Source organism: Anopheles marshallii, chromosome 3 (genome assembly GCF_943734725.1).
Source record: "Anopheles marshallii chromosome 3, idAnoMarsDA_429_01, whole genome shotgun sequence".
Lineage (NCBI taxonomy): Eukaryota > Metazoa > Arthropoda > Insecta > Diptera > Culicidae > Anopheles > Anopheles marshallii.
Genome location: NC_071327.1, coordinates 60,723,919 through 60,751,097, shown reverse-complemented (window position 1 = coordinate 60,751,097; position 27,179 = coordinate 60,723,919). Strand labels below are relative to the sequence as shown.

The window sequence follows — 27,179 nt, the reverse complement described above, 5'->3', positions numbered from 1 at the left end:
TCACTGGTGGCACTCGAAGTTTTCTCCACTTTTGCCATGCGGCTTTTCCGGAGGTTAATAAACTATCGCCTTGCTGGTATGGCCGGTTTTACTGTTGTTTCCCTGTAGTGTTGTTTTCTTTTTTGGTCGTTCCGCAGCCTTGTGCTGGCCTGTTGACAACGGGTTTCGGCGGGTCGGTGCGAAACAATTGTACGACCGTGCGGGAGCGGAAAACAGGAAAATGCATCCCCGCAACGAACCTCGCACACACCGCAGGAAAATGTGTGCCAAAAGGAAGTTGTGCATGTAACAAAAGTAAATTATTATTTCGTTTCCTCATTGACTATTGGAGCAAAAGTCATGTACGCAGCGTGGCACATGCACAGTTATTGAAGTGAAAATTTAGCGGTTTCGTAATTTTCACCGTGCCAACACCAAGTCAAGGGGCAATTTCGCGTCACGTCAGTGTTAGAAATGTGGTGAAAAATTGTTGGCAGGGGAGCGATCTGGCAACTGGATACGAAATTGAATTGCTGCCTGCGTTCCCTGAGAGCTCCGGCGGGAACTAAGCTGGCACAATTTTCAGTAAATCGCATGAACTGTTGCCGGTCGTGATTGGAATAATTGCCGTGGCGTTGCAGGGCACGGTACGGTCGACGGGCACAGAACCAATCGTAAAGTTTCGGTGCTCCAACACGGAAGGAAATGTGTTTTTAAAAATCGTCTTCTGCTCTTTCGACAATAAACCTTTGCAGCCTAATGGGGTTTCGCATTTTCCCGCCACCGACTTTAAGGCAGTCGTTTTTAGTTTCGTGGTCGGTCGGTAATTCGGTTTTCATTACCTTTAATGCGGGGTCATAATTATCAAGCGAAAGGGAATTCTTAAGCATGATTCGGTTGTTTCGTTGGTTTGTTTCGTACCCGGCGCGAACCGCGGAAAGCCGGAAAATTCTATGCTACACAGGGCACGCTGAAGAAGTGCCTTTCGCAACCAAAGCTCTCTGCGTGTACTCGATGAAAACTACCGAAAGTCGCACAAACCCGTTAGTTCATAAATTAGATATTTTTATCGCTTTTCGTTTATCGCTTTTTCCTTCCCAGCCGAGCCAGTGAGCTGTGCTGTGACTGTGGTTTCGCCATGTTGTGGTGGAGTTTACTTCCCGCAATACATTTGCAAACAAAACAAAAAAAAGGGAAAAACCCCTGACCTGTACCGAGTTCGAAAAGACAACGAAATAAAATCGCCTGGCGCTGGTGAAGAGTGAAACGATTTCCGATTTTTACCCAGCCTCACCGTGGTACCCGTGGTTTCCCGTTTGTTAGCGCGAAAGGAAAACAGATTTTCCCAACCATTCGCTGGCGGTGTTGAAAGGGGAAAACGCATACTCGAAAAAAGGAAAACCCCTCCCTACGATCCCAAACAAGAGAAAAAAAACAACGCAACGTGCTTTTGCTTCAGTTTACACGTCCGTGTCATCGTTTTGTTCGTGATTTCGAACCCTTTTCAAGGAATTTACTGTCCGTAAGAGAACCGGCAAGAACCTTGTACTGCTGTAACAACTACCTCGCTGGGGTAGAAGAAGCTGGCACAGTGAAGGAAACTTTACAACCTTTTTTTTCCCCCCGCAAGCGTTGCGAGCGTTTGACCCGGTTTTTGTGCCAGTGACAATCGAGGCAATGGTGACAATCGAGTACAGCTTTCTGCTCTATCCTCACTGGCGCAATGAAGTTGTTTCGTAAGAAAGCTCATAACTTTTGTCCTTTTTTTAGCGCTTTTTATGAGTCTGGAAATTGGAAACCGCAGCCGGAAAGAGGTAAATTGTGGCAAAGATGAAAATCAAAGCACATTGTAACGTAAAGATGAAAGAACGAAGGATCGAACGAAGGTGAAAGCAAGAGAGTGGAATAAATCTTTCTACCACGAAGAATCGAACAAATAAGCAACTTTACGCAAAACGCGCAATGCGAAATAAACCACCAAACTGGACATTTTTCTTTCCGAAACTACCTGAAAGAGCTGCAGAATTTTTTTGTAAAAAAAAACAACGAATAACACACAAAAACCAACTCTCAAGCACACTTAAATGAGTAACTTCCACAAAACACTCTGTGGTCACATAGTTGGTGTGGAACGAACATTCCCAGCCAAAAAACCCCGATTCATTCCCGTTTCGCACAACCATTTTTACATTTTTGGCATTTACGGTTGCAGCATCCCGGGAACAACGCCCGGCTTGAAATTACCAGACACGTGGTTTTGCGGTTTCGCTTGCCATCATGGCGACCGCCATTCTTCCTGCCATTGTTCTCTAACTCTAATTAAAAGTTAGCGCATAGTTGCGCGACACGAAAGCGGTGAATTAAGTTTGTTGCCCGGATCGATAAGGAATCTTTCTCCGCTTGTTAGAAGGCATGAGTTACAACCAGATAAGATGACGCTTTTGCAAAATGGATGTTTCCTATTTTTTTTTGGTTAGGTTTTATTGCTCCATTTGTGCAATGATGGTACAGTGGTGGGAGTTAACCCGTTAAAAGGATTTACCGAAATTGTTCGTTCGGAACGGTGATAACGATGAGATTTGAGTTTGTGTGATGCTATTTTTGTGTATGTTTTTTACTATTTTTTGTGAAAGTACTATAAAGTGCTGTACTGTAAAATTGAATTGCTTTCAAATGTATTTCACCCGACTGATAGTAGCTTAGGACAAAGGGAGTTTATTTTTATTCAAAGTCATCTAGTTAAAGTTAAATTTGTATTGGTATTTGTTTATCCAGCATCGTTGGTTACATAAGACATTAAAATCTAAGTAATATGGCGAAATCAAAGGACAACGAGATTGACTGAGATTAACAAGGTTCGTAAATGCAAAATCTGGTCGTTGCAATTCAAATTGCCCACCTGCTCCAAAACCGGTACCTGTAACGAGCAAAAGTTAAAAAAAGAACTACGTACCGTAGTATTAATGGACAAATGTGCGTAGATATCGAGTATTTTGGTTGTCTTCAATGAACATAAGACTGCTTGACAAGAAAAAAAACCTTCAATTTCTCTAATATCATACCGGAGAATCAATATTGCCGTCATGTAGAAAATTGGTTACAAAGAATTCTATTTCTAGTTCTAGTAAAAGATAACGCGAAAGACAGATAGGATGTTTTGTTCTTACACTCCAAATGAGTCGTATAATGCCATTTTAAAAGGATTTCCTTTGGACTAATTCAGCAGATCAAATTCGTTTATTGGGAATAGCTCAGAATGGAACAGTACTCAATGGTTGACCTAATCTTATCACGGTAGGATGCTTTAATGCGCAACTGGCCATCTAATTCTCGGCACTTTTTAAAACAGCAGTTGACGAGACCGATAGGAAGTGTCCAACAAATTATGCCCATCATTAAACAAACGCAGTCAAAACATCGTTAAGGTGGCAGAGGGTAGTTTCGCCCGTTTTTTTCCTTTCTTTAGCCGGCAAGAAGGTTTCCTCACACGGAAATTATTTCTTCAAAAGGTCTTGCTTCCTTTGAGGAATTAATTTAATTATTGGGCTTTAGCCAACTTGGTCAACGCCCTATTAACGCGTTGACAGCGTTAACTGATTGGATTGACAGTTGTTTACTAAAAGTTGCCCTTTTGTATGTTCAAAAAGAGTCTAGAGAGTAAATCTATTTATAACTATACGACATTGTACGAAAATAATGTCATATTAGTTAACCTCATTTGCATTAATGATGTCTAGTAAAAACAATTCCCATCTTTCGTTTGGGAGAGAATTTCACCACCCACCCACCTAGACGCGATAATAAATTTATGATTGATTAATATTTTCAATAACACATTTTGCCAACTGCTGCCTAATACATTAGCACGTTCATTTTATTCTGATCAAGCAGTTCGTTTCTGTGAGCATTAAATAAGGCCCTCCTTGTAACCGTTGAATCATATCAATCTGCTTTGTGGTGGATTATGTGCAACCGAACTGTGGGCGGCACAGTGAGGATCACCCGCTTCACCCGAACAATTGACTGACTTTTGGCTGAAATTTGCATTCGGGCGCAAAACCATCCCTCATATTCAAATTGGTTCAAGAAAAGCAATTAACTTCACACCTCGTAGCCACCACATAAAACGCACCCTGCATTCACCAAACCACCAAACCACCCACACGTGCGACCACTCCCCTCCCCCCCTCTGCCAATGGGCAAAAGAATGAGAGATTTATGCTATCACGGTCAATGTCCGGCCACTGGCACCGTGCAACAAACGCTGCGAAACATTTATCAGCGCCGCAACATCTGGGTGCCGGCAAACTTTCACGAGAGATGATCAGAAAAATCTGATTAAACTTGTGTTAAGTTGCTGTAAGACGATGTTGATCCTATCGGAAGATTTTCCGAAACGGCGGCAATGGGGAAAACAATTCGCCGCTTTTCCCCCGCACATTTGTCTGACACGAAAATCTCGGCCAAACTCCCCTTCAAATCAATGGACAGCACCCACCGTGACCGTCTACCGAGACCGAACGAGTCCTCGAGGAATCATTAATCATTGGAACGGGCAGCTGCGTGGTTCGGTTCTGTCAGAAGGGGGTTTCGGTTTTGGGTCCGCCGTTTTTTATTCGTTTTGGGGATATTCATTCCCAGGGAATTCCGCAAGGCGAAGGCAAATTCTCGATTTAGTTGCGCTTATCGAAAACCGTTTTCTCTCCCCCCCCCCCCCCCCTCCGGTTTCCCGTCCAAGTTCCCTCCAGTAGGCGGATCACCAGCAGCTTTCCGGGTTCGAATTGACCCCAAAAGACGGTTTTCTTGAGCCCGCTATTTCTTGCGCGAAAAGAAAATGGAAAATGAAGAGGAACCTTTTATGGGCAGCCCTCAAACAGAGGGTCTTTAGCCTATTCCTTACCGTACTGAATGGATTTCCCCGTTGGCATTCGCTTTGGCAACAATATTGGCGTAAAGGACCAATTCCGTTTCGCTCGAGGAAGTAACAATAGCACCAACAAGACGCTCGGTCGAGAAGTCAAAGTTTTATGCCCGGTTTTACTTGGGCTGTAACAATTTCCCTTCAGTGGAATCGCACGGCTAGGACGAAGCGAAGCGACAAAATGCTTGATGAAGTCGATAATGGGGCAACTTTTGGGTGTGTGTGCGTGTGGGGCAGAGAGGAAACGAGCGGGGTGCGAATTAGTGTGGTATGTGGAGGGAGAAGAAAATTAAACATTAATTCATAAATATAACAATTTTTCCCCCAAGCAGCGCGCCGGTAAGCAAACATGAACAGAACGAGCAAAGTTTGGTGGAGGAATCGGGCCATAAGGCTTGATTTTTCCGATGACGGACGATTCGCGTGACTGAGCGCCGTTTGGTGCAGGGACCGTTGGGCCGCAAAAACAGCTGAGGGACTTGGTATTTTCTTGTGCTCCGTTGGCCTGTTTGGGTGTTGTGAATGAAGAAGAAAACACACAGACACACACACACACCGAAAGCACAGTGGGCCTTCACAAAAAGGACCCATTTTAGGAGAGAGGACGATGGAGTGTTTTCCGGTGGAAGGGAACAAAGGAAAAGTGAAACGTTCGGTTGGCGTTTTTGTCCCTTCGCCGATATGCAGAAGTACGTTTTCCCAGCACCGACAGTCGGTGGGGTGGGGTGGAAAACGTTGGATTAAAATAATTTCCGGAAAATTTTCATAATGATTCATTATTAATTATGTTAACGATCTGCTGCCGACGCGCCAACCCCGAATGGGTGCCGGAAAGTGGACGTGAAGAAAGCCGCATATGACGCACAAGGGCACAACAAGGGAAGGTGAGATGTGTGCTTTTAGCGACCATTACCCATTACGGGGGGACAATACTTCACTGGGCCACCCCAAAATGCAGGCGGATTGTTGTTGTTGTTTTTTTTTTGTTCTTGTGTGTGCTATACATATAATACCATAAACCACCGGTTTCGGAAATACTCAAACACACACACACACACCATCACTCACACTAAGTGAAACTTCCGCTTCATTTACGTGACATGTACAAAATCAGTGCCGGTGTGGGAAAATGAGGACAGGCGTGTGACGAGAGAGCTGATAAAGGTGGTGTGAAGCGGTGATTGGTGTCGGAACACTCCTGCTATCCTTGGGGGGACGGCCAGACCGGGGAAAAGCACGACACGCGACAGTGAGCATGACTATGCCGAATATGTTGTTTACGATGATGGGAACGATGATAATTATGTTGAAAATTGTACCACCACCGGCCGAACCGCTGTACTGTCCGTGTTTGCCTGTGTGAGTAAGGAATGGCGATAACAGGCCGGAAATGGTGCGGTGTTCGAAAAGTGGGTGCGCGCCAGTTTCCCCGACCTGATTGACCGTGCATTGAAACAATCACAAAGCAGGCGCAGCTTTGCGGCGGGAAAGCTGAAAAGTTGACGATTTATTTCATTTGGTAGCGCTTCACACAGCACAGCGGCATGTGCCAGATGGCAATCAATAAAAAAATGAGATTCGAATGGGATTGTTTTAAGATAATAACTACTCAAAATAATTGTTTCACTAATTCGCGAAAATAGTTTCCAATTTAATCATAGTAAAATGGATTTTGAACGATGCACAACAAACCATTGCATACCTTCGGGCGTTTTTTCTCACCACACAAAAGTATGCAATCAGGCGCACAATGGAGTTTGTTTATGGAGGTGAGGTTGTTGTGCCCAGCAAGATCAATTTAATGCTTTAATTTAATTAGATCTACAGGACATTTGAGAGTCATGCTGTCGCTAGAAACGCTTGATAGTTCTAGTGTAAATTATTAAATTATGTTCGTTATTTAGATGTTTCACCTCAAACAACAACAAATCTGCTCATCTAGATTTTGAATGTTCACCAACAAAACCTGTAAAGTTTAACATTTAAGCCCCATAAACATAGCACTTTACCATTATTACATTTTCCCATACCTTCCCTGAAGCCATTATATGGCGCACAAATTCATATACAGCGGGAAGCCTAAAATCTAAGCTCGTGAAATTGAAGGTGTACAGCAGCGTTTTAAGATATCCTTATCAAACGCCACGCACACCTTAACACCGAACTCATAATCCGCACAACAGTGAACGAATCATTTACTGAGATACACCAGCACAACTGTGTGTTTGACACGTTATGCAAATACAAATGTCCTTCGGCTCATGTTGCAAACTCCTGCTGCGCGCACTTGTACGCACGCACACACGTGGATTATTCTCGCTGGAAAATGTTGACACGGAAAAATACAGTCATTTAGCAACCGGAAGCGACACACACAACCATATGCACCCACACCCACCGACACGATGGGGCCTCAAAATGATGCTGTCGAAAGTGGAGATTCGTTCGAATGTGAGTCGAAATTAGAAAATTTCCTGCTTTTGCACCGTGAAAAAAAAAGACGGCCAAGCAAATGTGCAAGCACCGCGAGAGCCGCGAGCTTAAAGTCCTTCGCGAACCATCCCTGTCAATTGCAGGCGGCAAAGGAAAACGCGGTTTCCGGTAGCAATTGTTATTTTTCTTACCGTGGCACCGGGGCGGACACCCGGTTCGCTTCTTGTCGCGTATAAAAATACACCTTCTGCCACGTGCGTGGAAACGTGTACGTCGAAATGTAGCCGGGGCGCAAAGGGTGGAGAGATCTCATACAACTTTTAAATTCCATTTCGTTCGGTAATTTCACCCTGCCCCGTCGAACGTCCGATGCCGAAAGCGGTGAACTGCAAATACACACCCACACACATACGCTTTTCTTTCGGTGCTCATTTCCGGGCCGCTCGGTTTCCGGGAGTTTTCAGCACTAGAGATTTTGCTATTTCCGCACCGAAATAATGTGTGCCGAAGCGATGCGGGCGGGCGGGGCCCATGCCGACGCCTCGCTTTTCCAACGACGCGAAGCTGCAAGACGCCACTCGGAAAGCTTTTAATACGAGCTGAATTATTAAATAAATTTGTGCCCACAATTCTTTCCTCGCCCGCGTGTGGCGTGTTCCTGTCGGGGGAGGGCGGGGTGGTGTGTATGTTTTTTAGCTTTCCATTTCCTCACAGTTCTCACCGTTGGCGTTCCGCTTTTCTTAAGCTTTCGATCGTGATGGAAATGTGTTTTTTGGTGGAAGGTTTTATAGTTTCTCGGTTCACCCGGACTTTGGACGCGAAGACGGGGGCATTTTCTTTTATTTCAAACCTCAAATCAGAGTTTGCAATTTTCTAGTAGCTGCCTGTTTTAGCGTCAACACCGAGAAGCAGGAAAAAGAAACACAATCCTGCCTACACAATCCTGAAGGTGTTTGCGGCCAACAGCTACGGTGGGCAGCCGGGGAGAAACAGAGCGTAAGAACAGACGCTTCAGATCTAGGATAAAAGGGTTTGCCAAATGAGCAATCGCACCGTGGAGAACCATGAGGTAGGACAAAAAGAATTAAATTAATGAAAAGTTGTGTGAAAAGTTTTCTCCTGTTTGAGTTCTCCACGCCGAACGACCGAAAGTACCGCAACACGCGGCAACCGACAAAGGAACACGGGGACGGCACACTGTGTGAAGTTGTTGTACAAAACGCGACTAAAAGTAAGGGAGAATTAAAAAAAAACCAGAACAAGTTAAATAAAACTGAAACAGTGTGGCTCTCACAGTGTGGAAAAAAATATGGCCGAAAGCACCACCACCATCGCCAAACCACTGTCTGCCCCCGAGGTGCAGCGGACTGTCGCTAAAGAAGGGGAAAACAATCGTACAACAAGAGGGAAACACATTATAAGTGAAAAGTTCTTTCACCCCATTGCCACTCCACATCCTCATTGGACAGGGCGCGACAGGACGAACGAAGGCAACCGCGTTTTGCGTTTTGCTACAATTGGAGCACTTTTGGCAGTCACTTAAACATAGCGGCACTGTTTGGTGCGCAATGTGTGTGTGTGTGTGTGTGCGAGGAATTTGGGCAGGTCTAGCCTAATTTTAGACACGACGCGCGCGCTAGTTGACTTCCCTTCCCACCGATGACTTCCTGGTGCCTGGTTTCCAGTGTGTCCGCGATACACAAGTTGCGGTTCCCGTCTTGTTCTGGGTTTGTTCCGCTTGCTCCAGGACAATATTTAACCAATGTCTGCCAACAGGGATAAAGTTTTAAGTAAAGTTTAAAGCTATCTTTCATCGAAGCATTGTTTACCGTAAAAGCTTTGTCCACGGTAACGCTAAGCAGCCGAATAAAACAGAATGGATACGGACGGAACTAGTTTTAAGCACCAAAAAGGGGCAATTCTTTAAGCTTTTTTGTCGGATTTTAATAGTAAGCGGACGCGATACAATAGGATTTGTTTGCGAGGCACTTTCCGAATCGTTTGTGGTGTAAGGAATTTGCGAGATAAAACTATTTGTGATTCATGTTGCTAAAGTTTTCAAGAATAGCGTCCTCTATGTTCTTCGTCTTAAAGCATGTCTACTACCAAAAGTGATCACAACTATGCTAAATAAGCAACAAAATAAACAAAAAAAAACACATGAAACAGTGTTGTAAAAATTGTACTCACCGTTTAACAAGCGCTTTGTGTTCATTTTCTTGGCTAATTGCGACCATGGCATGCTTGCAGGTCGGTACCACCTTCTGCCGGATGGTCCAATAACAGGTGACATTGCGTGGATACATTCCGGGATAGTTCGGGCTCTGGAGGCGACACTTTTTCCGGTAGCATTCGTCGTACTGTCGCGTACAGTAGGTCCCCGGGGTGACTCGTCCCAGTTCTAGCAATTCGCTCGGTGCACCGTACCTATTGGGAAGTTGCGAAAATTATGCACATGAATGATAGTTAACATAAATTACCGTGAGAATGCTAAAAGACCGATGGTTCACAACTTCGATGTTGGTGATGAAACACATTGCAATCTGTCTTTTAATATTTTCTTCTACTACTTTGTTTGGCTTTGAAGAGACATGCCCAACGGTGGAATAGCTGTGACTTAAAGTACCTACAGTTGAATAACTGGTTATGCGTACAGAACATATAAAAAAAGGCGAAACAAACAACAAAAAAAAACCCCAATATAACCTCCGGAGCAAAAAAACAAACTGTTGGCGTAAGGCTTCGAAATATCGATTTTGTTACAAAACGCTTCGGACATCGGTTTTTAATCGAAACGAAAGATGCTGCTGCAAACGGTTCTGCGGAAAATTATTCCATTCCATCAATTTCGTCAACCCGCTGCAAAAAAAAGGAATCGGGCAACATTCGATAAATGAGAACTAAAAAGACAAAGCAAAGTGATGCAAAAAAAAAACACACACAAACGAGCGGAAATATTTGCCCATCTTCCCTGCCGGTGGGTCAACAAACGCAAAATGAGAAGTGTTTTGGTGCTCAATTTTCTACTTCATCGGTTTCAAATTGAGTTGAATAAAATGAATGAAAACGGGCGGCGAGGGCGGCAAGGAAACGTGGCAAATGAAAGTGAGACCCTTGATAAGAAATAGTAACGAAATGATGGACTGGTCGTGGATGATGTGGAAAAGAAAACTCCTCCAGAAATCCTACCAAGAAGGTTTTTCTTCCTGTTTAATTCACTAGATTGTTCTGGTTTGTGTTTTTTGTTCCCTCTCTGACGGGGGTTTGAGCTGGCTAGTTGGGCGGGTTTGACGGTGAAACACAACAGCACTACGGGGAAACGTTACAATCTCCACAAACGTCACGCCATTTCTTTTGTCGGCGTTACGATCGGTACGATCGGTTTGGCAATGTTTAGTGCCACATCGTCATGTTGCCACTGTTCCCTGCTCAACCGGATGGAGGATAGTGTCCTCTCGCTGCAACTAACCTGCCCTACGGTAGCTACGGTTGAATTATTTAACATTTCAATATCCAATTTGATAACATTTCCATCTATGATTGGATTCAATGCCATTTTGCTCGTTCCTTTTGCTATTCGCTTTGCCGGTCTGAGCATTTTTTCGACTCGCGAATCACCATTTTGTGCCGTATTGTGCCGTACACTCTCAATGGAGCACCTGACGTGAAAAGTTGCCTTGTAGTTTGAAGCTGGGTGTTGATGCTATCGTGCGGTTGTTAAGCATAAGTACAGCATGAAGCAAAAATACTACCCACATCACACAGATTGTACAGTTTTGGCATTGAATTTGCGTTTTGATGAAAAATTAAGAGCTCAAGTGTAAGGTTTGAGTTTCTTTCCTGTAATTTTAAAGGTGAACCAATGAAGGTAAAAGCAGAAAATAATATTTGCTAAAGGAACTACACTACAACTAACGTGATAAATTAGCATCGGTATATCCTAGTCTTTCATATACATCCGCATCCAAACATACTGCTCAATGCTGTACTTTCATTTAAATTCTAGCAAGCAAGCAAAGCCCTAGCAACACAGGCAATGTGGATAATTCGTAAAAATACGTGTCCAACCCAGTTCTTATCCTAGCTGAGGTCAGAACCTTCTCAAAGATTGTCGTCTTCCTAGTGAAACATTTCCTGTGCATCGTTTTCTTTGTCCGGAAATCGTTGGGTAGATGGCACTCGAAACGAACTCATCAAAAAAGTGCTCTATTGCATCGGAAACATTTCTTTCCAAACGAGTTAAAGAAATTGGCAAAACTTGTTACACGATAAATTAACAAATCAAAGATGCAAGTAAATTGCAAACCCTTTTCAAGAGCGTGACCTAACATATCACATACGGAAGGAACACTTTTGACCTCTCACTCTGTAACCGACAGCATTTTCGATTGGGTCAAACGGTTTCCCCACTCTCACGATGTTCCTTCTAAACGTTATCATGCAAGCATTTGATGAAAATTTCCAAAACCAAACGGTTAGCCCCAGTGCAGCAACAACAACTTGCCCAAAATGGTCAAAGTTTGCAATCTACCAATCTGATTGAATCCGTGCCAATGTTTGTGCCCAATCGTACATTTGCTTTTGCGATTTGCAGGAAAACTTGCCCCATTTGCTAAGATGATGTCGGTTATCTTTGCTGTTTGTTGTTTGCTTGTTCGACTCTAAAACACCGCACGACGTTGGTGTGTGTTTGCTGAACCTTCGAGCAGAGATTCTTCAATACAGCGGTCGGGAATGAAGGTAGGGCGAGAAATCAAATCATATGGAAATATGAACATGTACCACCTTAGATACTGCCTTCCCTTCGCACAGAGCGGTCTCGGAATACTGTCATCATGGTGAAGTAAGACGAACGGACTGTTACACACATCCCGTAGGTTCAATACCATGAAGACATGGGAGGGGTCAAATGCAATAGTCAAACTGTCACCGAATGGTACGAATCGATCGGTAGGCAAATCTATGGAAGCCGATTTTGCCGATCCACGGTTTCTAGAGCCACACGACGGTATGGGTGCCGTTGCAGGGAGTTTGATTACCAGGTGACTGGAGTTTCATATCCTTCGAACGGCTCGGCAGCTTCCGAGTGGCCGATGGAGCACCGGCACCTTGTTGTTCCGGTGTTGAAGCGCGTCTCCGTGTACGTGAGCACACTTTGAAATAAGGTTGAATTCACCATCCGTAGGATATGTTTGCACTGCACTCCGTACCGCACACCAGCATCAACCCTCCTTTTGCACGAATTTACCCCATACGAGCGGTGTTTGATCATTGCACGTTCCTCCGCATCTTTGCCATCATCACCATCTTAGCATCCAAGCAAAAGCATGTCATCGTTTCCTCGAAGGAGCTTTCAACCGGCGGCCCTATTTCAGGAATGCTATTTTGTTGTAGCAGCCACCCTCCACCCACCGTGGGCTGTCTTATCTCGATCGGCTTTCCTCATTACAGTTCCAGCTGTGCAGGTTCTTTTATGGCTGTTTTCTTTTTCCATCACCAACAACCGAGTTTGCAGTGCTGCCCTACCATCGACCCTTTCGCACGCTGTATTGCTGTAGAATAATTTTACCTGACAATAGCCTCTGATTGACTTATGAATTTGTACCGGATGCGAAATTCGAACGGCGTGCCTGCCTGCATCGGTGCATGAAAGACCTGCAACGAGAAGAAAACGGCAAAGGAACGTATGTCAGTGAATGCGGCCGGTAACGGGACAGGGGTGGCAAAACAAACTAATAATTCACAACTGGGCTTGGAGGGGTGATCGGGAGATGGGTGCCAATCTAACCGGAAATGGAAATCCTTGCAGCACCGGGAACAGGTTGCAACCGTTAAAGGTAAACAGAAATGTTGCTCTACCGATTCTGAGGGAGCTGAGATCCATGCGAACGGTGGTTGGCTTCACGCGACCAGGCCGATGATACGGACGACACGGTAGGCAAGCGTTCTGTAAAGCGTCCAGATTGCTGTAACGGGACGCTAGAGCTTACGCCGTCATCGATTTCGTTTGGCGCATGTTGGGTGAAAATGAAAAATGACATGCCCCAGGCGGCCAGCGGGTACTGAGTGCTGAGCCGAGAAACGAGAACCCCGGAACCGGAACGCGGTCAAGTGAAAAAGGGTGTTACTGGGCTCATCTATATTCAAATGAAATATACGTTTATTGAGAGTGCCTGCAAACTCGAACGAAGGCAAACGAACGATGGTCGCGACAACAAAAACATGGGCTCCCCCGGACGAGGTAGTGGCCGGTAAGTACGAGAAAGCATACGGAGATCGCTTCCAGTGCGCCCAGTGTTCGGGGCGCTTTTTGTGAAGATGCCGGGAAGCGATGGTGGGCTGCGGACGGAGATGCTGTAAAAGCAAAACTTTAACCTGCGATGAAAACTACCACCTTTTTCCCTCGCAAACCTTTTACCTTTCTCGCAAGGATACCTTTCCGCTTAGGATCAACACACTCAAACTCATATACATTTTCAATAATCCTTCCCCGGGATGGTGGCCTGCCCGGTGGGGGTTGGGTTTTGAAAGCGGGCGGCAAAGAAAGGATCGTGATATTAATGCATATTCATGATGGGTTTCCAAGCGCAAACTACCAAAAAAACCACACACACACACACACACACAGTCGCCCAGCCAGACCGGACGCGAGTGTGATGGCGATGGAGCGGCGGATGGAAAATTTGTCGGGAAATAGTTGATCCATCCGTGATCTTGACGCGAACAGCGCCGGCAGCGCTACTTCAGCCCGGCCAGTTCACACAGATCGATACGCCGAAACGCTGCGAGCGTTGGCAAGCGTTTGGTATAAATTTGAATTTTATTGAACGAGTTAGTTTTGCGGAAACTAGTTGATATTGTTCCGCGCGACGGAGGTTGGTGGGGATTTGAAATACTTGCTACGAAGGTTCCGTGGAACGTGGCCCTCTCCCATGAAGGACTTAGACAAACGCTCGAAGTTGTTAGTACCGAGAAGGATCAAACCCATATAGGTTCGTTTCGAAGTAAGGCTACAACCACGGCTGTTCGGGGAGAGTTGTGATTTGGCTAGGACAGTGATTTAAACTTCATATGTTTATGTACCAGGGTGTGGTTATGAGCTGACAAATTTGAGCGATTAAATTGTTTATGAAGAAACGGAAGAAAAGGGTAAATGAGTGCTATTATTTATAATGGGAAGCTTCTATAAGCAGAATAAAGTTTCTTGGAAAATTATCTCCCATTACTTCGTTTCATATAGGAAAATTACCTAATAAAAACTTTTTTAGACCGCTTACAGTTTTCATATTTCTAAATTGTTCAAACATTGGTTGATGGTTAAAAAAAATAGAATGTTTTAGAAAATGGGCAGCACGGTCAATTAAAACAGTATTTAAGTATAATTAAATTAAGATAAAACATAGCACCACTTCACATCTTTTCAACATCCAATTCCTGACGGATCCTCCCACGCCGGTGTCACATGCTAATAACAAAATTACGGCTGCACTGCCGTACGACTAATTTGTGTCAAATAGTTTCAGACCCGGTATTTAATTACTTATACGAGCAGTTTCGTATCGGACTATCTGAAGATCTCATCTTCTCTGCTTGATGGAGCTTTTTGAACTGGCAGACTTTCCTGTACGTGCGTTCCTGCAGTGGCTAGGGACCAACAAAATTCCAACAGACCCCAGAACACCAAGCGTCTCTATCAACTGATAACCGATTATTAGCAATGTTTAAACAAACACCCAAAAGGCACAACGCTTGCACTTGCTCCGTATAGGAAAAAGGCAGAATGTGAAAATAAAGCACTACTCCACACGGAGCCGTATGGCAGACCGGGCCGATTGCTTCTCTGTATAATGTTGAATTGCTTCCGGTAAGCAAATGAATGGTGTCGTGTTCCACTTTCGTAGCCAAAACTGTTCACCACCTACCTTAACTCGCAACCCCACCCAGTAAGTGTCATATGTGAGGATACGAAAAGGACAGAAACGGCAACAAAAGTGCATGCACCAGCGTCCGATGAAGCGTACGAGATAGGGAAAATTTAATTTGATCCATAATTGCAACCACATCTTGGCGATAGGTTGGGGACACTGTGCAGGCAGAGAGACAGAGACCGAAGCATTAGCAGCACCCATCCTGTTCTGGGCTCCCGACGGGCATGGAAAATCGACGCACAAGAAACGGTCGGCACCAATGGATGGTTGATGGTTACTGATAAGCCACCGTTCTACCTTTGCTAACGCACGCGAGAACGGGCAGTCCGGGGGAAACCCGGGAAAGAAACAACGTTGCCGAGAATGATAGAGATACTGAGCAGAACGAAACTTCCCAGGGACTTTCTTCCCCCCATACAGGCGACACAACGCCTTCGGTTCCTCATCGCTTCATCATCATTATCAATTATCCTGAAGGTGTTTGAGAAGCCGTTTCACCACGGCGCTCGCCATCCACCCAACGCACCTGCAACTGGGGCCGGTAACCATCGTTCGTGCCGGGAAGGCGTGTATGCGTGTGTTCGTTATCCATATCGATAACGGTTATTTGCTAATATTTGCCGATATTAGTGTCATAAATTTGTGGAATCTTTTCGTACCAATCTCGACCCGTCGCGGTGCCCAGGTTTCGGTGTTGCGTTTGCTCCACTTCCAAACGAAGACGCGAAATGCGAGAGCAAGAAGCCAACCATAGAATTATGCCGTCCCGGTGTCTCTAACTAAATCTTTTACGATGTTTAGTTGCCTGCCTTAGCTGGCTGCGTACTGGTGCGAAGGTGAGGGGTTTCATTCTCGGTACACCATCGGTATACACGTTTGGTCGACCAAACGGTATCGTCAACTTGCTTGGCTTCCGAGTAAAATCCGACCGTGGTAAAATGTGAAAGATGGCCCCGTAGGCCCTTCCGTGCACGATAAGCGCTGGAAGTAAAGCTAAAGAGGTGCCAGAGCGGTTAAAAGCGACCGTAAGGTATGATGTTTCTTATCGAACGGGATACCGGCCGGCTGGTTGGTTGGGTGGGTGAGTTCAAGAAATTACCACCCCGTGTACTAATTAGGCAATCTTGTCCATGTTCGTGTGCGCCTGGGAAGGTGCCGTACCTGCGGCAAAGGGGTTTTTACACCGGCGCTTGACAAGTAGTCCCTGTCACGAGTCACCGAGTGAGCTGCACGCTGCTACCGTGAAGGGTACTGCGGTAAGGTTGAAAGTTAAAATTTAATCTCACTCTTAATGGTCGTTTGGAGCTTTCCGCCGGGCAGATTCTGATTAAGATTCACCGTGCGTTTCACGGGCGGTTCTTTGCCCTTGTGTTGGTTGCGCTTTAAATGGCGGTGGGTACTACGAAGGATGCGATCTGTTCCAGTGTGGAACAGCGAGCGAGAAAGAGTTCCTATTGCCAGAGGACATCTTGGTAGTTCCGGAAGCTATAATCAGCGTTCCCCGTGGGAATGTTTCTCGCTTCTTGGGAGTTCCGGGCTGTGACGAAAAATGATTAGGTTATTAGTTGTCTCGGAGCGAAACCTATCAACTGGGCGGTGGGGAACTATCAAGAGAACCCGAGAACAGAGCCGTAAACAACCGGAATCGTTCGATGTTTAAGCTAATCGATAATAATCTGTTATCGAACATGGAATTATATGCCTAAAGTTATGTGAGACGGGAAGTGTACACTAAGGGCTATATTTTCATCCTTACCTTTGGCAGTACGAGAAATTAGAATTATTTCATTCATATTCTGGGTTTGCTATACCCATTTACCCTTCAATATCGTTTACTCTACTACAAGATACAAGTCAAGTGGAGCAAGCAACGATGGCGGATGTTCAAATAACCGTGTAGCGGAGTTCGTTTGGCGTAGCTCCATGAATATTTAAAATTACCCGGAAGTTATCTTCAGCAGTCGCACTGATTTGATTGAATAATAACTATCCCCGAATCGGGTATCTTGAGTACACAATCTAATTTTTACTACAAACCTCCAACCGTTATTCATCGTTCCCATCCAACGATGTGCGCCCACTGAGTGGAACAACATTACCCTTTGCAATTGCCACATAGTGGTTGCATTTTTTTTTTCCTTCCAACCGAACCCTTTCCCTCGTGTGTGCTCCAATCTAACGTGGGGTCGCTTAGCCTATACTTCTGCTAACTCAATTAAAAGCTGATTTATGGTTCTGCTCCACCCTGCACGGGCGTGTAGCACTGCCGCTGTAATGATGCTAGTCGGACGGTAGTGCTAGCTTGTTCTGATATCCTGCCTCACACGGTCGTTAGACGCCACTGGTTCACGCTTTTCAAATATTGGCCCCACTGAACTGGTGTTTCGAGCTAATGCTCCCCCGGAAAGAGCCAGCTAATTGCTTATGCTCTTTCGTGCATATGGTCTTAACATCCACACCCGGTCAACCCCGATCGGAGCCGTCTCCACCATCCTGAACCGCCTGGTACTGGCCCAAAATGCAGAAAACTTACTGCCAGGTCGAGGTCTTTAAGTTGATTGTGCTCGTATATTTCGCGCATTTCCATTTCTACACCGACCGAAATGACTGCAGCGGGCAACGGTGGCCAAGGTGGTACCGGACACGGGTGTGTTTTAAGGAACTGCCAGTAGCAGCAAACGAAAACGGGATTCCGACCAAGAGGTTGACCCCGGTTGGGCAAACAGTAATTGCTTACCCGACCGTTGCACGGGCGCAAAAACCACACTCGAGGTGCACCGTTTTGTAAATCCACGTGCCGTTGGTACACGGTTTGATGAAACAGTTCTACACCTACTGTTCGATGGGATTTCAGTGTTTGTGTGTTTTGGTGTACGGTGTGTAGTACCGTAGCAACGAAGGAGCTGCAATTATCCGACACCCGCCGTGCAAAGCATATTAAATCCGGTGTAATGCTCTTGTTTTGCCGGTGGAAAACGATGACCAAACCTGACATTGGTGCAAGCATGGTGGTTACATGAATAATGGGGCAGCTCGCGGAACACCCACCCGCTCACTCGCCTGGGAAGCGAAAAAGGACAGTGTGTAGAACACATTGTAATAGCATGATTTGGATAAATTTACGAGGAATTTCGTAGGCTAACTGTGTTATTAGAAACCGGATACACGGAACACCACCTTCGAAATGATTAGATTCGGGAAATTAAATTAATCCGCATGTTGTGGTGGAAACCATATTACGATGAACGGGAGGAGCATATGTTTAAACTAGATAACATAGCAAATAGTAATATTTTGCTCGTAGGAAAATAAAATCATGTGAAGTAGTTGTGATTCTTGTTGAAAAAACGGTTTTGCACAATTTCTAACCTATTATTCAAACACTTCCCTGCGCCGTTCGTCTAACAATGAGCGAGATACATTTGTTTGTCTTTCGCAGCATTAAAAAGAGGAAACATACAGACCACACCCGAGCAAACATCACTCAAAATAGCTCCTTTTTGACCAAGGGCTGACCCAGCACGCCAGCACTGGTCATCGCGAAGTAAAAGCAAACATCTTTATTCGACCTCGGCTCTCGGTTTTTGATTGGGGTTCGAGTGCGAAACGGTGAGGATGGAGTTGCTCTATTGGGAAGCGACCCGTACCCATCCTCCTCGGGCAGTGCACGGAACGATCAAGCCCGTTTTTAAAGGAATTTAGCTGAGTTGCGGTCGGCGCATAACATTCACAGCCGAAAGTCTTACTATCTTGCCCAAAATCCGAGAGGACTCGTAGTCCACAAAGTTATCGTTTTTATCGACAATTCTTGACCTTATATGATTAGGATGCTCGGTCCCTTTCCCACCCGAGTAAGTGGGCAAAGTTGGTGTGAGGGGAAACGCAACCGTGCTGCGACCAACAACAGAACAAACAAATGTATTGGATTGAAGTCAAAGGACAATAGCGGCTGCTTGAAAACTTTTCGAGCTTAGCGTTGATTCTTCTCTACTTTTTACCGTCTGGGGAAGGAGAACAATATCTAGAGAGCCGAAAAACCCCTTAAAAGCCTAAGCCCTGTGGCTCGTCTGTGGCATGTGGCGGGAAAGAACGTTTGAATGACTAAAATAAATGGTTCACTTTCCCGGTTCTATTTGATTTCCTGCCACGGTTTCTATCGTGAGTCAAGCCGTTCGCCTGTCCCTGCCTTCGGTTGGATCCTTTTAAACTTCTATCCTAAGCTTCGAACACCCGCATACACACACGGAGCTGTGGCAAACGCTTCCAAAACCGCATATGTTTGTTTAGGACCCCGAAACCCCCGTTCCATTTCCTACGCGTCACCTCTGCGTCGCCCTTTGCCCTACTCCGTGGTACGGTTGCGTGCGCAAAGGAATATCAAATTAAAATGTTGTCCCAAGTTTATCTTCTATAGCTGCACCGTAACGGGGTAGAGGACGCCGAGGGCGATTCGTTCCGACGGAATGAATTGAGCAGAAATATATATGACTACCACTGCCAAACTGACGGTTGCTACAAAGATAAACGGTAATGGTGACCGTGGCGGCTCCTGATCGTTCTAGGCCGTTGAATGGGACGTCCGATTTTATGGCCGAACTCATGATTCGATTTTTTCGCCCGATGTCCGTAGGCATAATGAAGGCTAAAGTTAAAGCTGGCCCAAAGCGGCGAAAAACATAGAAACTCAATCGAACTGTTTCGGGCTGCAGCAAATGCTTTTACCTAAAACGAAACAAAATCGAGACTAAATACGTTTCGAAGGACAGAAGGGAGGAGGCAAGAACGAAAAAAAAATCACATTTTACTTATAGGAAAAATCTAGGGACTGGAACCATCAACTTTCTCGTCCACGGATTGTTGACACGCTTAATTAATAATCAACAGCGGTCCCTTTATTTTTTAGCTCATTCTAGAGAATGTTCCTATTATTCCTTCCAGTTCGCTAACCGGCAAAGTAACTGCAAAACTTCCCAAAGTACTTATGGCGTGGTTTGATCATCGGAATTTCGGTTCGCTCCATTCGCCACGGTACCGAGCAGAACAGTTCGTGCTGGTTGTTTATGAATCAATCCGGCCCACTTTCGGAAACCCTCCACAGAAGCGCAAACGCGCGCAGTTCCGCACCAACATTCGTACACGCCCCTGCGGAACGTCATGCACTTTTGCCGCTCGACAGCTTCCGGAACATCGCGTGCTGCGTGAGTTGTAGTAGCACCATTTGCTCTGCGTTGATTCATTCACCTGTGAGATGGATGACTTTCGAGCGAAACGATGTGGCGGCGGATCGTGGAATTCAGAACTTCCAGCAGCTACTTGAATATCCGGCTACAGTTCCTGCTCTCGTATTCACTTGAACCCAACTCCCGGGAACTGTGAAATCTTTTCTTCTTACCGTAGCGATTTAGCTCTGATTAAAGTAGGCCACCGGCAGGCAAGATGTGTAGGAGGCAAACACAACATAAATCACAGTGTGAAAAATGCACATACGTCGCGGCTTGTGTCCGCGGGGAGGACAGGCAGAAAACTTGATAATACGGCTTTTTGAATCCCCGATTTGTTATTGTTGTCGACTATTTGCAACGAGTGACATTCGTTTTGATTTTGCTCTTTGAACCAGTTCACACTGGGTGAGATCGTACGTGGAGCAGTATTCCATTCGCTTCGATAGTGTGTACGGGTCCAATGCGCTGTCAAAATCGCCGCCGTTTCGCCTGGAAATATCAATCTCCTGACCAATTTCGCACATCGCTCATTTCGCGCTCTTGTCTAACACGTGGTGGCGAGTCCTTTGGAAGCAAAAGTTGAAGCTTTTGTGTTGTGAAAAGCTGCTGTTGCAATAAAACTAGTGATAGAAATGGCAAAACTACCAACAACGCACGAAGGTACATCGCATTATCGGTTGGAATCTCAACCTTGGGTCGTCCTCGATAAAGTAAAAAACAAAATGAAGCTGATCATTGTATCATTTCGTTTTGTTTCACACAGCTAATGCTTTGGAATGCACGAATGACCAAACGATGATTGTGGAATTCGGTGAAGAAATGTGCTCGGATAATCTTCAGGATGATGTTACAGCAGTGGAGTTGATGTCCGAAACACCACAGGTATGAGATCATTTCAATCGATTCGTAATGGGTCATTGTTAAGGATATTTCCGGATGTTCTTTTACAGCATGACGATGTGTATGATGCGCGTTCAAAGCGCACATACTGCAGATTTACCGCCCAAAAAACGAAAAATGTGGAGGCGAGCTTTAACTTCTCCGGAACGGAACGATCCGGTCGCTGATGGTAGGTCAGCGGTTTGCAGAAGTGTCGATAGGTTTTCATTGCAATTTGCTTTGATTTGGATATAGGAGGGAAAACTTCCGATGAAATTATGCCTTCTTTCGCGTACAGCATGCGCGATGTAATGGTAGCAAATGATAAAGTTAAGGTAGGTGAGTTTTACTCATGGAAAACAAATATCTCATGACACATAACTTCTCTCGTTATAGTTGGAACAGAAACCTAATGTTACTGACCAGCAATCCTCAACGGCCGATACGTGATGGGTGTCACTGCAGCATCTGCCCTAGCGCCTGCAGATAATCTTCCAAAAGGAATGACTACCCCAAAAATGCCCAGCACAACGACGAGGTTCTTGTTCAAGACCGAGAATCGAGCTGCCATGTTTGGAGACGATCAACCAAAGGGAACTCTGCCATATATGAAGGCTGAAGATGTTTCATTTTTTGGCAAGTTACTCGTCAACATCGATGTGCATGAGCTGAGCTCAGGAGAACAGCAGGAGCGAAAGATCTCTATACTTCTGCTGAAAATAAAGAACGGCCAACCGCCAACACGCAATGCTGCAATGCGCAAGATAACAGCCAAAGCACGTGAATTCGGGGCTGGTCCACTCTTTGACCAAATGCTACCGCTGATGATGATACCTACGCACTAGGACTACGTGCGCCGTCACTTGGTAAAGCTGATTGGTCGAATACTGCACAAGCTGGAAGGTTTAGTTCGGCCGTACGTTCACAAGCTTCTCGCTGTCATCGGGCCGATGCTGATGGGCGCAGACCACTATGCGCGTGTGGAAGCGCGCGAAATGTTAACGAATCTGACGAAGGCGGCCGGACTTGCCACGATGATCTCGACGTTATGCTCGGACATGGGTAGCAGCGACGAGCGTTGCGTCCACCCTGGGCATTCCTGCGCTCATACCGTTCCTGAGAGCGGTCTGCAAGAGCAGGAAATCATGGCGAACGTGTCACACCGGCATCAAAACTGTGCAGCAAATAGCAATTCTGATGGGGAATGCTATCCTGCCGTATCTAACAACGCTGGTCGAAATTGTGACGGGTGGTTTAGTGGACGAGCGGAAAATTCGCACCATGGCGGCACTCGCCATAGCTGCGCTAGCGGAAGCAGCTACACCGTACGGCAGTGTATCGTTCAACTCGGTACTGCAGCCACTGTGGACCGGTGCCCGAAAGTATCGGGGCAAGGCATTGGCAGCATTCTTGAAAGCTATCGGATATTTGATCCCGCTAATGGAGTTGGAACACGCGATCTACCACACAAAACAGATAATGCCGATTCTGATCCGCGAATTGAAATCACACGATGTCGAGATGAGGGTCATTTTGCTGAAAGTTTTGAGACAGTGTTGCACAACGGACGGACTTGAGGCACCGTACATTAGGGAGAAGATATTGCCTCGCTTTATGTTTCACTCCTGGAACGAGCGTATGACAATGGTTCAGTGCAACTATCGGCAACTGGTCGTTTCGACGGTTGATATTGCGGGCAAGGCCGGCGCATCCAACATTATTCGCCATTTAGTGGTGCGTCTAAAACATGAACCCCAGCTATTTCGTAACATGCTGGTGGAAGCGATCACGAAGATTCTTGCGAATCTCGGTGCGTCCGACATTGATACACGGCTGGAGGAGCAATTGTTCGATGGCATCATGTACGCGTTCCGGAAGCAAAACAGCTATGAACCGATCATCCTCTGCGGGTTCAGCAGGATCGTCCATCAGCTAGGGAAACGCGCCAAACCGTACGTACCGCAAACCTGCGGTATGATCTTGTTGATCTTGTTGACAACAAATTAAACTGCGCGCGTGCCAACAGGCGGCCGATCTGATCACGCACATTGCTGGCACGATGAAGACGTGCAACGAGCAGACACTGTTGTATCGCCTCGCAGTGGTGCTGTGTGAGTGGTTCGGCGAAGAATTCCCGGACGTGCTCGGATCGATGCTGGGCGCACTGAAGGCGATCGCGAGCGAGATCGGCATTGCGAACATGACAGCATCATTGCAGGATCTGTTGTTCCGGCTTGGGCCCATCCTGTCAAACCGTCACCCGAAGGTGAAGAAGAGCTGTATCGAGCTGGTGGGATTCTGCTGGAGCTGGGAGCTGGAGCTTTCGGCTGCTCGAGCTGCTGAATGCTGATAGCAAAACGATACGGCACGCAACGGTCAACACGTTTGGCCACCTCGCCAAAGCGATTGGCCCGCACGATGTGTTGACGGTACTGCTCCACAATCTAAGGGTGCAGTTGCGCCGCAACCGGCTCTGGTCGATGGTCGCCATCGCAATCGTGGCGGAAACGTGCCAACCATTCGCTGTGCTTCCCACCCTCATGAACGAGTACCGTGTCGCAAAGCCGCACGTGCAGAACGGAGTGCTTGAGTCAGTGTCCTTCCTGTTCGAGTACATCGGTGAGATGGGGAGCGAATGCATCTATGCCGTTAGTCTGCTGCTGGTGGCTGCACTGATGGACGGCGATATAGTGCACCGCCAGGTGGCCTGCAGTGCCATCAAGCACATGTCACTCGGTGTGTACGGGTTGGGATATGCGGATGTGCTGACCCATCTGCTGAACTACGTCTGGCCGAACGTTGTCGAAACATCGCCCCATATGCTACGGGCCTTTCTGGAAGCGTCCAAAGGTTTGCGGGTGTCGTTCGGCCCGATCAGGCTGCTGCAGTACACGCTGCAGGGACTGTTCCATCCGTCGCGTAAGGTGCGCGATGTGTACTGGAAAATTTATAACATGCTGTACATCGGTGCACAGGACGCATTAGTCGCTGGCCATCCACGCATTGAGAATGATCCCACGAACAAGTACATTCGCCCGGAGCTTGAATATTGTTTGTAATCATACTCATCGTTCTCAAAGTGACGGAAATAATTTTTGAAACAGTTTTTTTTCTTATTAGTTTTTTTTAATATCTAAGATTTGTAGAATTGCATTATAATTTTTTAAACATTTACCAGAAATTTTCAAATAATCTTTCACTTCTATATCTTACTATTTTTTTATTAATAATGTTTAAGTTCAATGAGAATAGTGAATTACATTGTGAGATATTGAATTGAATTTGATAAACTGAGCTACTAAAATAGTACCCAAGAATGGAATGCTGAACATTTCTCACGGTTGCCTTCAGCCTTTAAGTATGTAAAAAGATTCTCCCTACTACAATAACGCTGTGATAGCCCAGTTTGAATTTGTTCGAAAGCTCTCCAAAGAGGAACTTCGAACACATACACACACGTATCAAGCGTACGCCACGGTTTGCGGTATGTTTGTAAACTTTTGATTGCCGTTCCAGGTGAGTAAGTTCTTTGAACTCGCAGCAAACCCTCGGCGATGGGGTCGGGGCAACCAAGAGCATCTCCGGTTTTTGATGTTGAAGATGATTTGATAGCCCAAGATTTGATGCACTTTTGCGGAAATGTATCGTATGTTCGCTGCATACGGCACCGACACCGGCATCCCGACACACGCGCTTACATTGAGCGCTGGGAGGAAGCGCCTACCAATCCAAACACCCCAAAGCCATCGCTTGATCGCTGTGTACGGTGGTGAGCATTGAAGCTGTGGCACGGGGAGGAAGGTAAAGGTATAAAAGTTGTTAATTAGTTTTTCCCTGGTAAGCGGCTCTTGGAATGATACTCAGTTAGTTTAATGACTTCTTCTTCCTCGCTTCTTTTGCAGAAGTACCCGATCGGTACCGGTGCCACACGGACAAGTTTCTTGTGTTTTCTTCGCCCCCGGTAGGCCATCAAATTCGAAACCGACTTTCGACGAAAGTTTACTTTCGAATGTTGTCTCCAGTTCTTTGCCGAGTTCGAATGAAATAAGATGCTACAATGTTTGCACCGGTAGAATGCACCCGCTGGGCCGTGGCAGTTTGCCCCGAAAAACCACCCCTTTTGGCAGATTCGAGATGGAACGTACCGTCAATTAGTGTTTTTGGGTGGGTGGTTGTGTACGCCATCCCGTGTTACAACGGCGGCAATGCGCTGGAGGAAATAATTGACAAGGCGCGGGAACTTTTTCGCAGACAGTCTTAGAAGCTGCTTTGTGTTTGCTCAAGACTTTTCGCCGAGCAAACAGTTTGTAACGGAGCTGTCTAATTGACCATTCGGTACAGCTCGGTACTCGCTTCAAGTTTTGCCAGTCTGATAAGCTGTTTGAAAATCAAATTTCATTCTACTGCAAAGAAAGATGACCGCCACGCCACCGTACGCTTCGCTAGAAACTTGTCCAATTATCTCTGCGCACATGTGTTGTGCAATTAGCTGGCATGCGCCAGGGATGCAAATGGAAGCGTTGCATGCAAATTTGTCTCGACAGTTATTGTGGCATTAGAATGCTAGTAAAATTGCAAGTGGATGGAAAGAATAATCCTGCACCACCAGATAACATAACGCTAGACATTTCTCCGTCCGTCTAGATTGGTAATCGAAACACTCATAATTGCATTTCGATCGAACACGTTGCGCCGTGCCACTCGTACAGTGGACTAGCACGGTGCGAATAGCAGAATATGTCTGTTTGCAATTGGGCCATTGCTTCTCCATTGGTTTCCTTTTTGTGTCGCAGCCTACTAGCTACAGAACGGCTGTCGGGCCAATTTGATCCGATCAAGATCCTGCCGGGGGACTGCGTCTTAAAACATTTCCCCACCCCCCTCCATAAATCCGACCTCAGAATGTGACGCAAAAGTATGCAGGTACAGGCATACAAATGACACACAAGGAAAGGGCGAAAAAACGCGTTAATTGTGCAACATCTACAAAAAAACCAGAAGCTATTGGTTATGACGACCGGTCCCGGATATTCCAAGCCAGGAATAGTAACAGTAACATGGGCAAAAAAAAAAGCCACGAAAAGGGTCCGGTTAGGACAGGTTTGGAAAATGGCAAAAAATTGTCCCGAACAGATCGGCAACGAAGAAAACCAAAAAACGAAAATGCCTTTTACCACATATTTCGTTCTTTTCGGGTTTCGATTCGTTCGATTCGCAAATGCAAATCCAATAAGCAATGGTTAGAAAATGGAGGCATCGCGTCAAAAAAATACGCCGAAACAGAAATTGCATGCAGCATCATAACTGGCCGTGTTCTTTCTTCCGGTTCGGAACATTTCGCCCTCCCTACACCCCACCCACCCAAAGGGAAAAAAGCGCAAAGCGAAACCGGATGAACTCCGGTGCAACACGCAACATTCGAAATTGGGTGTAGAGCTTTCTCTGATAGTGTTGCCATTGGCAGGCATTAGTAAGCAGCAACAGCAGCAACGAGAATAAGATTAAACCAGCAGAACCAGCTTCTTGCAGCAAGCCCGTACAATGCAGTACCGTCTGGCGATGGTTAGGAATACAAATCGCAGCCATTCTGGTAGCGTTGGAAAGCAGTTTAAAAAAAAAACCCTGGAAGAATTCATCGTTCCAAAAACGGGATGGAGCAAAAATGTTTCCCCGAGCATAAACAACAAGCAGGCAACGGACTAACGGAGTTGGACGAGTTGAAGGAAACAGCCCCATAAGCTTACTGCAGCACATGTGTGAAGAATAGGTCGAAGGTAAGTCCAAAATTTGAACTTTATTGTATTGAGAATTACTTTT

At 45.9% G+C, this 27,179-nt stretch overlaps 1 protein-coding gene and 1 pseudogene across 1 annotated transcript in view; one reads left to right on the top strand and one right to left on the bottom strand.

Moving 5' to 3' along the window:
• Window positions 1-27,179, bottom strand: part of LOC128715632 (uncharacterized) — a 51,797-nt gene that overhangs the window by 7,839 nt on the left and 16,779 nt on the right. Inside the window, exons 5-6 of the mRNA XM_053810542.1 lie at window positions 12,903-12,988; window positions 9,524-9,760 (exon numbers count right to left, since the gene is read on the bottom strand). Coding sequence (XP_053666517.1) covers window positions 9,524-9,760; window positions 12,903-12,988 — 323 coding nt within the window. The remainder of the gene's footprint in view (window positions 1-9,523; window positions 9,761-12,902; window positions 12,989-27,179) is intronic.
• LOC128716068 (splicing factor 3B subunit 1-like) lies at window positions 21,881-24,421 on the top strand (annotated as a pseudogene).